At 35.4% G+C, this 16684-nt stretch overlaps 1 protein-coding gene across 4 annotated transcripts; it reads right to left on the bottom strand.

The window, feature by feature from the left end:
- Nucleotides 1–3687: 3687 nt before the first annotated feature.
- On the bottom strand, nucleotides 3688–7290 carry LOC105179109 (BTB/POZ domain-containing protein At3g05675-like). 4 transcript variants are annotated; one of them, XM_011102705.2, is made up of 2 exons: nucleotides 7066–7290; nucleotides 3688–5368 (listed from the first exon to the last, which is right to left on the bottom strand). In XM_011102705.2, the coding sequence occupies exon 2, from the start codon at nucleotides 5165–5167 to the stop codon at nucleotides 3878–3880; it is 1290 nt and encodes a 429-aa protein (XP_011101007.1). In that variant the 5' UTR covers nucleotides 5168–5368; nucleotides 7066–7290; the 3' UTR covers nucleotides 3688–3877. The 4 variants fall into 4 exon arrangements, with proteins under 4 accessions (XP_011101007.1, XP_020546899.1, XP_020546898.1 ...); XM_020691240.1 differs by having other exon boundaries at nucleotides 3688–4917; nucleotides 7066–7285; XM_020691239.1 differs by having other exon boundaries at nucleotides 3688–4914; nucleotides 7066–7285.
- Between the last annotated feature and the right edge of the window lie 9394 nt (nucleotides 7291–16684).

The following is a 16684-nucleotide window of genomic DNA, read 5'->3' as shown; positions in this document are numbered from 1 at the left end:
ACTTCATTTTGTTTCTCTTAAATATATGAGAAAAGCTTTGAATTCATTATTTTTTTTACTTTCAGTTTTTTTAATATATAATAAGTGTAACATAATTATAATTTAAGCAAATTAGGGTAAAATTCATTTTGGTCCCCAATTTTTGGATTTAACTTCAAATTAGTCCCTATCTTTTATATTTTAAAGGGTGAATTATATTTTGCCATCCGAATTATGAGTATTTTTACATTTTGCCGTCAAAACTTTTGTTTGTGACAACTTACCATCTCAACTTTGCAAATTTGTATTTTTGTCATATACGACTTTTTTTTTTTATTTTTCTGCAAGAAAAACATCATATGATATGCATATGTGAAATATCACATCACACAACTTTTAAATATCACATGTGCACTACATGTAATATTTTCTCAACAAAAAATTTGATTGAAAAATAGTTATAAATTATTTGCATTTCTTTCAAACATCATAACAAAGCCTACAAACCACTTTAACAACCGTGCAACAATTGGACTGCGCATTTGATGGCGGTCATGAAATCAACTATCTAGGATTGGGCCTAAAATGTTTCAAGTTGAGGACCTCGAGAATGGACATCGAGTGTCCTACGGAAACTTGCATTAAGAGTCGGATTCATTTGATAAGTGCCGTATTTCATCGGCAATAAATGTGGGACGTCTATGCGATCTTAGTGGGTCAATTGGCTAACCGTCGAATAGACTTAACTGACTCATGGGGATTGTCATATAGAGCCTTGGAAGCTTGATCGGTATGACTCGAGTTTCGGCTCCGATAGTATAGGAGTAGTCCTCATTTTCGGCTCCTTCTTTTCTTGAGTTTTGACCCCTTTCTTATTTTACCCTAATTTTTTCAACTGATCGGTGAAGAAGATTAATTTGTGTAATTTTTTTTTTTTTTGCTTTTTATTTTATTATTAGTAATATGAAATTATTGATTTGTCCTTTTTCTTGGCCACAATGATTGCTGAAAATCTTAATCGATCTAAAATAGGGTTAATTATATTTTGTCATCTGAACTATAATCGATTTTTGTACTTTGGCATCTAAATATTTTTTGTGTCAACTTAACATCTCAACTTTACGAATTTTTATACTTTGTCATATAAATGTAATGAGCACAACAAATGAAATGACATTAGCAAATACTCATTTTGTTGACCTAATAATATTTTGTCATATAGTACATCGGGCCTGGTGCATTGGACAACATACTGAATGCTTCATGCAGCTGAAGTATAGGGGATGTCCAATATCCATTTAAGTTCCTCATCAATCTTGGGAGGCAGCTTCTTGGACATCTTAATCCCATGCCTCATGGGAGGAATCCTCGTTTGAATCTCAATCTTGAATCTCTTCAAGATTTTCTCAATATATGATGATTAGGTCAACCTTAATATCCTTCTAGATCTATCCCTATAGATTTTGATGCCAAGGATGTAAGAGGCCCCACCCATATCCTTCATGGACATTGTGTGGACAATCATGCTTTAGTATCACCCAACATCTCATCATTCTCAATGAGCAAGATGTCATCTACATAAAGCACAGGTTCGCAACCGCACTCCCTTTGATCTTCTTGTATACACAAGGATCAAATTCATCCTTGATGAAATCACAACCCTATATGACTTCATCCAAACGTGTGTTCCAACTTCGGAAAACTTGTTTGAGGCCATAAATGGATCTTCGGAGACGATAGACATTTTGTTCTTCTCCACCGGAAGTGAAACCCTCCAACTGATCCATGTAGATCTCTTCCTCAATGAAACCATTGAGAAAAGCCGTTTTCATGTCCATCTGCCATATTTCATAGTCACACCATGCTGCTATGACAAGCAGAATTCGAATGGACTTGGCCATGGCTACGGGCGAATTCAAGAAATTAATTTAATCCCTTTCTTTCAGAATTAATTCTAAATTAATTCCATCACGTTCCAGTAACAAGTATGTGACTTTTTAGGTTCATCCTCAGCTCGACTTGGGCGTGTTTGATCAACATAATTAATTAATTTATTTTCAATTAATTGATAATCAGAAATAGCACGTTATCATGGGTGGCCGTCTAGCAACAGTTCATGATACCAGAGACTAGGTGAATAGTAGTATGAATATTTAGGCTCCGAGTTCATATACGAGTATAGTTCTTCCATCAACCATCTCTTGACCTTGCCTAGGGCAAGGAGTTAGGCGTGGATTCTTATCCTGGACTAGGTATCTATACTCATAACTCGAGTGCAAGTTCACGCCACTGATTGTCCTAACCTTAGTCTAGAACATGGAATTTGTTGTTGATTATTATCCTAGTCTAGGCATTTATACTCATAACTCGAATGCAAGTTCACGCCACTGATTAACACGACAAACCTATCCCTTTCATTCAATTACTGTGGCCATATATTCTAAGGGCTTAAACGGGTCTCTGAGCGTATATGAGACGTTGTTGTCATAATATTGAAAGGGGATGGATTTTATCTTGAAATTTACTGTCCTCGCTAGCTAAAGATGTGCAGTGAGTCAAATTGAGTTAGCTTGACTCCGGATTGGTTGATACAAACTCGCATAGGACCGAATTGGTCCTGGATCGGTCCCAAATATTAATAAATGGGATCAACCAAGTTTAGTAGCCCAGGACCACCTGATCCTAAACCGAGCCTGAGTAATGTCTGTTGGGTCATTTTTTTCTTATAATAATATGTGATATATAATTTTTATTTTGTTATTCTAAGTTAACTATTTTAGTAGTTTTTTTATACTTCTAAATTTTTTATCTTTATTGTTGTATTGATAAGTTTAAATACTTTAAGTCATTAATACTCTTCATTTATTTTTTTAAAGTTTATTTGAAGTTATTTTTTAAATTATTATCATCTAAGGTTAGTATTACAAACTTGTTAGCCAAATTATTATTTAAATTTATTATATAGTCTTGAGAATTACTTTTTTTTAGTTATAATTTTTTGTATGATTGAAAGTACTAATTATTTATTTCATAATACAAAAATAAATTTATTATTTTTAAAAAATCCTCAATTTTATTTTAAGAAAACCAAGCACATTCGGGTTTCCACCAGAGCAATTCATGGACTAGGCTTGAATTTGAAAATGAACCTAATTAGACCCATTTAAAGGTCCAAAATCACTCTAGGATCAGCCATAAACAGTAGTAGATCGATTCTGCGTCGAACTTCTTCGAATTGATTCGTGCCATAAACAGTAGTAGATCGATTCTGCGTCGAACTTCTTCGAATTGATTCGTGTCGATCCTGAACTGGCCCAACTCACTGTGCATCTAGCCAGAGCTCTTGTTCTTCTCTCAAAATGTCCTTCGAAATGAGATAGGAGAGGCCATATTTATAAACTTTGGTGTTTATGATAAGTGATGAACTTTTACCATCTTGCGTCAAAAAAAAAAAAGGAAAAGAAAAGAACTTATACCATCTTGTCCGATGTCCCATTTGTGCTGAATTAAGTTTGGTAACTTTCTCAAGGGTGAAATGGTAATTTCACTTTTCAAATGAATGGATCTTGTCTTACCATTATGAAAGATTGAGTTAATTCCTCTATCCATGCGTCAAGATCTTGCCATTGCAGTCAAGTACCTCCCAACTAGCCAAACCATTGTGTTCCTGCTGGGCTTACCCAGCTCTTAGCTGAGTAAAGAGTCGACTTTATCATAATTCTGAGGAACTTTCATTGACATAAGCATGCATTAAGAAGGAAAAGACAATGAGGAAGCTGAAAGGAAATGAGCAGAGTGAAAAATCATGCTTAGCTCCAAAATCATACAGCAATGAGAACAGAAGCATGTAATCTCCTCTTAGAAAATTGATTACCAAGAAAAACAATGGACAGATAGATCAGAGGCTGACGGTGGTACTATCAACTTTGTCCATCAAGCCCCCAACTAATCTTCTCTTAGCAGACTTAGTTCTAAAGCACCATACCTCGAAAGCCTCGCTCAGATCGGGATATCTTAGCTGCTCGGCGTTCATCCAATCAGCAAGAATGTCAGCTTGATCATCAGATGGCAGTGCTGAAACTAAGGAAACCATTGCACCTTCAATGCTCTGGCACATATCTTCATCCATCTTGTAAGGAAATTCTGCATCTTTATCGCCCATCAAATCAAGAATAGGCTTCAGTTTTCTGATAAATGGAAGCCACGATTTTATCAGTTGGACACGGTGTGGAGCTGGTAGAATCACATTCCCGTATCCAACTGCATCGAGTACTTTTGAAGTCACTTCTACAAGTTTCAGTTTTAGACCCCACATACATTTGAGATTCTCGTCTTCGACGACCCGTAATATGGTTTCCGATATATCAATCCACTTCGAGACAAAATCATTCATTAGGCCCATCTTTAGCAGAACATTGCACATCCATTCAAGATCAGATAGAGATTGCAAAATTTTACACTCTGTGAACTTGCACATGCCAGATTCAAAAATCAAGGATAGTTCTCTTTCAAACGAAGAAAAAGTCTTGGACAGACCAGTTATCGTCTCTAATTGTACCTCGTTATCAGCTGTAACCAATGGCATGTCTGCATCATCCCCAAGCATGTACTCGACCTGTTCTTGGGCTGAGGTTCTAAGTTCGTCCCCGAAAGGAGGGGAAGGACCATCTATTGAAGTGGCGAAACGTATTGCTGAGATGAAAACACTCTTTGTGCCAACCAAATCCACTGGTTGGATTCTTGCCAATATGGGCATGGCAATTGGACCCAACCGTGAAACTACATCCAAAATTTCATCCTCTTCACTTTCTTCCCAAGGAACAGCCTCCAGGTACTGGACACAGCTGTGAACAACCGATTCACAATGTAAGTCTGCAGCAACCTGAAGAACACCAAGGGCCGACCGAACAGAGTCAAAGGAATCCGAAAGTGAGTCTGCTGGAAGATAAAGACACTTTAGAAGTTTCAGATGGTGATTATAATTGACCTCTGAGCACTCGATCTCTATACAAGTTTGAGAGCTCGGGTCTGAAAGTCTATCTGCAAAATACGTGCTCTTGCTTTTAAGGATAAAGGAATGTGAATGAAAGAGTTCTTGTCTTCCTATCCTATTTTTCAGGAGTACAATGATATCACTTCTGCACGAATCTCCAAATTTAATCAAGTCAGGGTCGTTGTGCCCGTCCATACATCAAATAGGAACCTCTAACTTTGCATGTTTCATGCAACTCCAAGCATGCTAGTTACAGTTGCATGTGACCGTGGAAGAAGAAATTGCAGACAGTTATACTAAAGTTGCATCATGGCATTTAATTTTGTCAGACAAAGCCCCCAAGGCTCGAGTATCTGCAACCTTGGTTAGACGCATCAGAAGTGACAGTCACAACACCTTGCATGCAGAAATACATCATCAATCACTTGACGATAGAAGTCCATAGGACTGCTAGTGCTATAACAGATAAGAGATTTGACAAGTGTTTTACATCTCATGAATTTCTTTCAGCTGTGCAATTTTAGACCAATATCACCAGTGAGGTGATTCTCTTTCCGAACAGAAAATGAATTTAATCTAATCCCCATTAAAATGACTCGGGGGGCCTGGAAAGCAATACCCCTCCAGTCCTTTGCCTATTAGCTGACAGGACATTGTTTTAGTTAACGAGCAAAGGACCAACAAAAATAAGAACACTCAGGAAAGTTAACTTATAATGAACGTCATGCAAATGCGACACTCGTGGAGAACAAAGCGACTATTGAATACATGGATGATGGATCCACACCCTGAACCCATGAGACATTAATTCAATAAATTAACAAGCCTGAATTTTTCTAAAAGATCCTGGATCTAGCTACTCAACTGACATGGAAGCCATTAAAACTCGAAACTGAAAACTGAATATCAAATGACCAAAAGTGAGCCTCATCCTTGAAATTGGTTTCAGAATAAGTGAGTTCTTGTGAAAGAGAAGCTGTTTGTGAGTAATGAATTTTGCTAGGTCTTTGTTGATGATCAGCTTTCTTTTTCGACCAAATGGGGTTGGTCTAACTGATTTTCCTGTTTCAATCCAATTAGGAACTTATCCTCCTCCACAAGACTAGATATCCACTCCCTAAATAATTTTATTTGACATAAGTCCCAGCTGTAGTCGTAGTCCATAGCCGGTCCACGACTAAGGTTTTGGCAGATGACCTAACAATAAGCCGAAGAGGAATTCCACTGGTATTTGCCCTTCTACCGAAATTCGGGCTGTATGCTAAAAACAGGCAGTTACTGCAGTCTGGGGGATTACCAATTCACAAGAATAAACTACAACTTCAGTATGTGGAAAAGGGCCAAAGGCTGGAAATAGCGGGGCCAGACAATGTCAAAAACGGCAATTGCAATTCCACAAAATGCTTTTTGTTTCATTGAATCTCAGCTCTCTTAGTCCTTAATTCTTCTTTTGTTTTTCAGTACAATGATCAAAATAGTCTTTCAAGATTCATTTCAGCAAGTCTGTTGGTCTGGTTTCTTTCTCCCCAATTCAATAACCCCATGCATTTCAGCAATATAGCATTCTTGTCAATTTTACCTTCTCCTCATACTCATCACAGAAGCTCACAGAGAGCAATACCATTGAAGCCCCTTAGGCGCGCTCTTCATAATTAAGTATTAGCAACGAAAATCACGGAAAGAAAGAAGCCCTTGAGAAATTACTTTACAATTTTCCTCCACCAAGATTTTTCCAAAAAATATCATATCATTAATTCACTTTATCAAATAGAAGGTAACAGAAAGACAGTCCAAGTAGAAATTAATAAGCGTAATTGCTTACGGAGATTTCATCTACTATTCACCTAATGAAACTCATTTTCAACAACACACGCACATGATAAACGCTTTCAATCAATCACACTCTTCACAGAAGTATACTCTAAATGGACACTTCTTTACTCAAGAAAACCGCAGAAACATCTGCTGCAGCTTCAGCTCAATACTTAAGAACTACTCTGAAACTAATAAATGCAACAAGAATCTAACAACTACCACTGAATCACCGCAAGAAACAAGATTCAAAGAAGAAGAGAAAAAGAAAAAGTTCTCACCTCACTTAACCCCAATATTTGCCAACAGAGTGGAGGATGAAGAAAACCTCAAAATCCAAAAGGAGATTGATTTTTCTGGCCAAGTGGGCTTCTTCCGATGATCTTGAATTGAAATGGGTTCAAAGCAAATTAGCAAAAAGCTTAGAGATGAAAGCAAGAAAATGGCGGACGAGGGTTTCGGACATGAGCTCTATTTTATGCTAAATTATGCTCTGAAGGATATAAAATTCATTTTTCTCATAAATATATCCTCACAATATCATGTTTTTCTTTCTGAAAAGAAAAAAGCGTCCTATGTTTCTTAGGTGTTTAAAATATAATAGTTTATCTTTTGATTTAAAAACTATTTTCTCAAAGTTAATATATTAATTAAAACATTATTTTCTGAAAAAATAAAAAAAAAAGAATTATTTGTTAATTCTCCTACGTAAATTAATCAGATGATTTCGGAGTACGACGTACATGTTTGCAACATTTAAAAATAAGTATTTATCAATTTTTGCTGAAAATAAATTAAAAGTTTTATTTTAACACAACTCAGTTTTTGAATTGTTTAAATAAATTCGACTTAAATCAAAATCAATAAACAACTCTCCTTTCAACTCATAAAATAAAAATTTATTAATTTTAAATTGTTTCGTCTAATACTCCAACTATTTTTTTTTTCCACATATTATTTTTTTATCTTTAGATATTTTTATTTTTTATTACAATTTTTTTAACAATTTAACGCATGCTTGCAATAGGTCCCACTTTATTGTGAGAATAAGCAAAGAAAATTGTAACTTAAGTAATAATTAAATTAAAAATATTTAAAAATAGAAGTAAAAAGTACGGAAAAATAAAGTTGAAATTGGAGGACACTTTATTCAATTTATTTTTTAATAATAAACTGAGAGTGTCATATGCCACTGCGTGACAGCATATGCCCATAGCAGGTGACAAATGATTTGTCATTACACATCTGTTCTTGATTTTGATTGGTTGATTCACTCTTCAATTAATATCTGATTCTTGGATTAAGACACTATTACTTTATGGCAAGTTGCTTTTCCTTTATTTAAATTAGAAATGTAATCAATTATGGGAATGAGAAAAAAACAAGAAGAAAATCACCCACTTGCCACATCAATGAGTATTAATGAAAAATCTTAAATATTGTCTGGCAGGATTTTATAAACTCAGAAATGATTTCATAAAATATTTAAAAATCTATTAAATGAAGAATGAAAGTAATCACTAGAAAAAAAAAGACTTTTCGTTATGATTAACTGGATAAATTACATTTTTTATCCTATAAGTGGATCTGTTTCTACTTAATCCCACACTCAAGCTAATTCACACATTTAGTCTCATATGTGGTTTAACAACAACTGACAGATTAAGCAGCTGCCGTTAAGTTTTGAACGGAATACCCCCTTTGGTTCTCAAATTGAAAGAAAAAAAATCATGTATGGGACTAAATGTGCGAATTGGCTTGAGTGTGGGATTAAAATTGGAAATAGGTCCACTTTATGGGACCAAAAATGTAATTTACCCTAATTAACTAAATATAATTAAAAATAAAAAATTAAAGCAAATACTAATTAATTACTGTAAGCAACGGTTACTAGTTGTTGTTTCTACAAACAAAGTCAAAATATTAGTTGCAATTAAAAGAACCATAACAAATATTTTGATCACAGGTAAAATCATGCTATATGATCATAATTCTTGTCAAAACTTAAGTTTCATGCATCGCTTTGTTTAACCGTGATAAATAATATTATTTTATTATTAATTTTTAAGTAGTAGTGATTTATAGTGTAGCAAGTAATTGAATTTTTTTTTAGTAGTAGTCCCCTTATTGAGAGATTCCCACAGGGTCCACGTATGCTTGGGCTTCGGACGACGGACAAGCTCAGCAGTGTTATTATAGAGGGGCAATGGCATTGGCCTCTCGTTATGGATATTGGGTGCTTGGAGATTTTGCATGCATTGCCAATAATTCATGGCGAGACAGATCGCATTATTTGGCGATTTGAGACGGGACGACCTACAGTTACATCTCTTTACATGCTATTGGACCCACCGGGACCCAAGATAGGTTGGTGTTCACTACTCTCGGGTTCTCTGAAGATCCCCAGGCATAATTTCATCTTATGGCTTACGATTTTGGGGAAACTATCCACAACTGATAAATCATGGCTATCATACCTAGGCGCCTGTATATTATGTGATGAGGGCGCAATGGAGACACATACTCATATATTCTTTTGATGCCGTTATGCCAGAAGTTGCCTAACAGTGATTCGATGGATAGTTCGGTTTGAATGGCCTAATAGAGAGTGGTCACGAGATGTTGAGTGGGCTGCAAGGAAATGGAGAGGAAAACATATGATTAACTTGGTTTATCGTGCACTCCTAGTTGCTTGCATTTACCACATTTGGAGGGAACGAAATTTGAGACGCTTTGAGCATACGGAGCTACCACCGAATATAATAGCCACCATTATTGTGGAAGATATTAGACAGAGGATTATTAGTATTAATTTATCTCGTTCTGTTAGTTCATGTGTGTTATATAGATTATGACGTATCCCTTGGCCTGTTGAGGGAGAAACCACCAGTTGAGCATTGTTGTACTGTACGATCTTATTTTATTAATGAAACTTACATTTATCCAAAAAAAAAAAGAAATTTGTAATTTATACTTAATATTTCTATTAAATATTTATAATTTTAAATTGTATTAATTATAAAATTATCTTCTTATAAGATAAGAAAATTTTATTTTTTAAAGAAAAATAATATTTTATCCACTTTAAAAAATATTTTATAAATTGATAGGACTGTTATTCCTTTTATTTATTTTTTTACATAAATTTAGCGGAAAAGTGGTTTATGGGGCTCTTTAATTAATCTTTTATTATTGGAACATATCAATATTAGTTTTATTGCGAGTTCGTTTTCCATTATTAAGAATAGAAATTAATTTTTTGCTAAAAAAATAGAAATTAATTCTGAAAAATAGAAAAATAAATAAAGACAAAGATAGTGATCATGTCCTATGATTTGGTCATGGATTCGAATCGCTTGAAAGGTAGAGGGAATCAATATTAATTTTTTTTACATTAAAAAAAAAAGAAAAAAATATAATGACAAAGATAAAGATAGTGGGCTGAAGTTCGGCCGACAGCGTATGCTCAACTTTGATAACTCCAACACCTAATGCTGAAAAGCGGTCCATCCACTTTCTATCTCCATTTGGTTTTAATAGAAAGTCTTAAGGCTCCGTTCGGTTACGTCAGAGAAAGGCAGAGTGGAAAGAATAATAATTTGTTTTATTAATTTTAGAGACTATTATTTTATGATATCAAGAAAAATAAACTTCAAATCCTGCGTTTGGTACAAATAAAATAAATTTTGCAAGAAAGATTAATTTTTGAAATGTCATCAATTAATCATTTTTCATCTTCATTTTGTCATAAAAAGAAATATTAATTGTTAAAAAATTAAAGAAAATTATAAATAAAATATGCATCAAACAAGAATAAGAATGATTTTTCTAAATGTTACTATTTCAAATAAAATGAGTTTATTTTTTAAATAAATTATCTATTTAATTGTAATTTTGATCTTCTAAGTTTAAGGAATTTGTAATTTCAGCCCTCTAACTTTGAATGTAGTAATTTTGGCTCTGTGTCTTTCAACTATTAATAAGTTTGATCCTTAAGCCCAATTAATAACTATTTTGTCCTTCTAATGATAAAAGCCCCATAGTCTAACCACATACTCTTAGTCAGACCTGTTTAAAAAGGTGACCAAAAAGTTAATTGGATTGGCTTTTGGAAACTATTTAGCAATATTTATGAATGTGATATTATCTTGATGAATGTAGTAAGCATTCATCTTTGGTACTCGTGTTTGTTGTGCTTACTATTTATATTGAACGATATTTTAATATCACAACAAATGCCCACAAACTAATTAGATAATCTATGTAGTTAGATTAAGCATTGGATGACAACTGTGGGACCAACTTCTGAGATTTAGTTCGAAACATTCCAAATCGAGGATCTCGATACTGAGCATCAAGAGTCCTATGGAGACTTGCACTAAGTATTGCATTCATTAGATGAGTGTCGTGTTTCATCAACGACAAACATTAGACGTCCATACAATTTTAGTGGATTAGTTGACAAGGTTGTTAATTGATTTAACTGACTCACATGAATCATCATATGAAAATCTTGGAGGTTTGGTCGGTATGAATTGAATTTTTGCTCCAATAGTATGGGATTAGTTCTCGGACATGAGGAATCATGAGAGTTGCATGCATATGATGGCTATATCTTAGATCTGGTGAGAGATGGCAATGTCTTTGATGTGATCGTTATAAACCTTATCTAGTGTAGTCGGAGTATTTAGTAAGGATGGTGGATCTCAAGATAGAATCCATCCCCTATCAGTATATGATGGATACATCTCCTATGCGCTCTAAAATGGCTTAAACTCTCTAAGTCTATAGTTATAGTGATTGGTCGAATAGAAAATAGTTTCCTATGTTAATCAATAGTAAACTCATCTTGAGTATTCAACATAGTTTTTTGGTTACAAGATGGGAACCAACACCTAATTCCATACCCTAGACTAAGGCCAAAAGATGGTAGACGAAAGGACCGTACCTGTATGAATTCGGGAGCCTAAATATTCATGTCAACATTCACCTAGTCTCTAGTACCATAGACTATTGATAGATGGCCACCAATGGTGGCGGGCATTTCTAATTAATGGTTAATTAAAAATAATTAATTAAATTAGATTTAATTAATTATTTCTATTGGACACAAAACAACTTTAGTTGAGGGTGAATCTAAAGACTCCAACATAAATCACTATAGAATTAGTAGAATTAATTTAAAAATAATTCTAGAAGAAATGAATTTAATTGAATTAAATTAATTTTGAGCTTAATACCTTTATATTAATTGAATTAATTTATTGAGTTTGGTTTAATTAATTGATTGGATCAATTAGTTAGTATTTGAACTTATGTTTATTTAATTGAATGAAATAAACTTTTGGATTTCTATAAGGTTTTAAATTAATTAGATTAATTTGAAATCCATGGATATTGGTTGCACTTTATTTAATTTGATTAAATCAAGAGCAATAAAAATCCGTCCATGGTTTAAAGTCCAAGCCAAAGGTTGAAGCAAGTTGAGAAGGAGTTTCAACATCTCCACATGAGAAAGCCATGATGGCTTAGTGGTGGATATAGTGTGCATGTGTATGTATTGTAGTTATCTTAGAAATAACTTGTAGTTTTTGAATTTGGAATTCATTCTACACACTACACACATGTGTTTTCTAAACTCCTTGGCTTGCATAACACCAAAGCCACGAAAATTTTCTCATCTTTTCTCCATAGTATACCTTGAGTCCCGGCGGGTGTAATATATGATATAGCGATATAACAGTGAGACGTCCATTCGTATCTCGCCAATGAACACGATCATCGTCTCCATGGATTATGGGCAAATTCTATACAATCTCCAAACATGTCCGTGAAGAGGGCCAGTGCCAATGCCCATCCATAATGACCCTATTAAGTTTCTCCGAGAGTCCAAAACCAGTGAGTTGCGGGCCACGTGAGAACCTTTGAATAAGTGGTCTGAGGGGGCGCCACAGGTCCTGCCACAAATAGAAGGCAGCTCCATCACCCACTTGGTAATCCACCAATGGTCGAATAACAGTACGTAGGCGAAGGTGTTTTCTCCAATCCCACGAACCTCCATGCTCAGGAATTGTCCAAATGGACCTGTCACGCAAGCGCCCATGGTACAACCACTCCACCCATATGGGTGTTCTATCACAATGAATCACAGCGCATAATTTCTTACTCATTAAGGCACGGTTAAGAATAGCGATGTCTCGTAAGCCCTGTCCTCCCTTTGCAGCTAGCTTACATACATCCCTCCATATATACCTTTGCATAGCCCCCACTAGTAGCACCTTTCCATAAGAAGGAGCGCAATCTCTTCTTGATCTCCCTTATAACACCTTTAGGTAGAATGAAGCAGAAGCCCACTAGATACTCAAAGCCATGAGAACGGATTTAATAATCTAAATCTGTCCCGCAAATGATAATATCGTACCCTCCCAACCATAGATGTGACTATCAATTTTTGCCAATAGAGGTTGGCAATCCGCTATTGATAGTCTGAAAGAGATTAGAGGAAGCCCCATGTATCGCATTGGTAAATGCCTGTCCTGAAACCCGAGCGCTGCTAATAACTGGTCTCTCATCCCGTGTGCCGCTCGTGATAAAATGAGATGGCTCTTTTGCACATTAAGCCGAAGTCCAGATAACTCAGCCAATCGATCCAGACCCCATTTAAACACCCCAATGGAGTCCATATCAGCTTTACAGAAAAGTAGTACATCATCGACAAATCCAAGCTGAAATAATTTAGATGGTCCACATTCCCAATGAAAGGAATAGCATGTCCTGATCAATCAATTGAAGTAAGAGTAAATGAAGTACCTCCTTCACTAAGACAAATAGGTACGGTGACAACGGATCTCCCTATCGTAACCCTCGTGACCCTGCGAAGAAACCGTGTGGTTTTCCATTAAAACCAAACGAGAACGAGGGTGATGTAATACACTCCTCCACCCATCGAATGAACTGTGCAGGGAACCCAAATAGGTGCATAATTGCTAGGAGGAAATCCCATTCTACCGTGTCATAGGCTTTTCGAATGTCCACTTTAAGCGCACATCGTTGGGAAAGTCGTGCTTGATTGTATCCTATAAAGAGTTCTTGTGCTAACATAATATTGTCGCCTATACTGGAATTTGGAACAAAAGCCGCCTGACAGGGGCTTATCAATTTATCCAAAGTCAAACTCAATCTCTGAGCAAGAATTTTTGCAATAATCTTATAGAGGACATTACAACAAGAAATAAGGCGAAAATCTGTGACCATCATAGGGGAGTGTACCTTAGGGATTAATGCTAGAAGTGTGATGTTGATTTGCTTTAGCATCCTGCCTGATGCAAAGAAGTCTAGAATAGCTGACATGACTTCTGTTCCCACAATCGGCCAGGCTGCTTTGTAAAACCCGAAAGAATATCCATCAGGTCCCGGTGCCTTGTCATCTATGATGTCAAAAACGGCCTGCTTGACTTCATCGGCCGTAACTGGTTTGAGGAGAAGCTGGGTGTCCTCCTCAGTCAGCACATGTCTCGTCCATGGTCTCAAGTACCCAATATTGATTGTCTATTGTCTTTGTACCCCTCCTAATAGAGCTTGGTAAAAGGAGATAAACTCATGAATAACCACTCCTAGCTCTGTATAGGTGTTCCCTTGCTCGTCATTGATCTGTAAGATCCTCCGAGCAGTTCTTCTTTGGGCTATTTTGCGAAAGAAGACTTTCGAGCATTGGTCCCCTCCCTTCATCCACTGCTGCATCTTTGTCCGTTGTTGTAGCATGCCTTGGCGTATACCATCCAATAGCACCTGTTGCAGTAGGAGTAATAGTTCGTCTTTCGATCCATAATCAGTAATGTTTAGGCTATCTCAAGAAAACCTTTTGCTAGCTGAACATTGCGCGAAAGGTCACCCTTATTTCTCCTCTGCTGCCTGAAGACAGGCTTTAAAGCCTTAAGTTTCCATGTAACAGCATACATAGGCACGCCTACAATAGCATGTTACCAGACATTCTGCACACTATGGATAAAATTCGGTGAGAGAGTAAGGTAGTTATCAAATCTAAACATACCTCCAAGCTCCATCTACCTATCCCCATTCAATACAAACGGCAAGTGGTCCGAAGTCTGGTGCAAGAGACTAGTGTAGCACAATGTGGGGAATCCTGTGAGCCATGTATCATTAATAAGTATCCAGTCTAGTCACTTACATAGACTACGCGAAGTCGTGTTGCAATTATGCCATGTATACCATTCACCCTGCATAGGAAGTGAATGCAAAGCAGTTGACTGAATACATGCATTAAATTCCTCCATGGCCATCCTTATGTCTCCAGAGATGCCACAGACCTCACTGAGATCACGTACTACATTAAAGTCACCCCCCGCTAACCACGGCTTATTCATCGACTGATTACCTAATATATTTAAAGATTCCCGTAATTGACGTCGATCAATAACTTCAATAGCACCATAAATAACTATAGTAAGCATCGGTTCGTTGCATGCACGTACAATCACACGACAGTGTATAAACTGGGATCCCAGATCAAGTACATTAACATCAATGAAATCATCATACCGTGCTATCCATATACGATTCCCAATAGTCCCATTGTCAACAAATCATTTCCACTGAGGTAAAATAACAGCCTGTATACGAGATACATTATTCCCACGTACCCGAGTTTCCAAGAGTCCAACAAAATATAACATGAACTCAGCCACTAGGTCCTTCAAAGCCAGCTGGTGGTCCCTCTTGTTCAGGCCACGAACGTTCCAGAATGCAGCATTCAACATAGGTCACCACTAATGGGGTTGTTGATATTAGGACCCCTCATAGATATTTCTGGATCATCAATGAAGTTTAATGCGTCAAATGAATTGAATATAACTACTTCCTTACCCTTATTTCTTCCCTCCATGCTGATTTGCTCGCTGGGAGGCTCACGAGCAACTAGCGGCTGCAAGGAAGCATCAACCGATTCCCTAATGGGCTGGGTATGTATATGTGTTTATGTGTGTGTGTATATATATAGGTAATAAATTTAGCCCTTTTTAAAAGGGTATTTACAATGTTTTTTTTTTTTTTCAAAATCATTTTCGGCGTCTTCTTGCATAACATTATATCTTTAAAAAAAATTATTATTTTGTTTTTGCTCCCTCTCAGTTATGTCTTTTCATCTTCATTATCTACTTCTTTCATCATAAATACTCTATCTATATTCTTTCATCATAAAATTATTTTTGGATATTTCGTCATTTTGCTTTCTCCATGTTTCATAAACTATTTTGGTTTTTCTTCCACCAGATATTTCTCTCTTCTTTCTTTTACATGTTTTCTTTCCATATTTAGTAGTTAAATAAATTAATTCATTACAAATATATTTTTCAAAATGCTCTCTCTTTATTTAAGAAAATGTACAAAGATATGAAGGGTGAATAGCAAGTTACATATTCAAAATGAACATATTATCCATCTATAAAAAATATATAACAATTTATCTTCCTATACTTTTTAAAATGAAACAATTTACCTTCTTAAAAAAGGGGGTAAATTGTTATATTGTAAAAAATACAACGGAATTGCTATTTATTTTTTCATGATGGGATAATTTGCTCATTTGCGATATCACAAGAGGATTGCTTATATTTTTTTCAAGATATAAACAATAGAAAGATTTTTTATTTCTTGCTTTTTGACTTTTAAAAAAGTGATATACACACATCAATTATATATACTACTCACTATAATATATCATTTTTTAATTTTAAAATTTATTTTTTTAATAAAATTCAATTCATTACTGCATGGTACAATACATTCAATTTAAAATCAATAAATATATTAAAAAAATAAATTATGTACCCATATTTGTAAGATAATCCCATCAACTTTTAATTATAAAGCGTGAATCTCAGC

Source organism: Sesamum indicum, unplaced genomic scaffold (genome assembly GCF_000512975.1).
Source record: "Sesamum indicum cultivar Zhongzhi No. 13 unplaced genomic scaffold, S_indicum_v1.0 scaffold00124, whole genome shotgun sequence".
Taxonomy (NCBI): domain Eukaryota; kingdom Viridiplantae; phylum Streptophyta; class Magnoliopsida; order Lamiales; family Pedaliaceae; genus Sesamum; species Sesamum indicum.
The sequence above is the reverse complement of the archived record's forward strand: the minus strand, read 5'-3'. Positions and strand labels throughout refer to the sequence as shown.

What these genes read in the sequence shown, in the direction of transcription:
- LOC105179109 (XM_011102705.2), bottom strand. Translation starts at nt 5,167, where the DNA reads ATGGACGGGCACAACGACCCTGACTTGATTAAATTTGGAGATTCGTGC.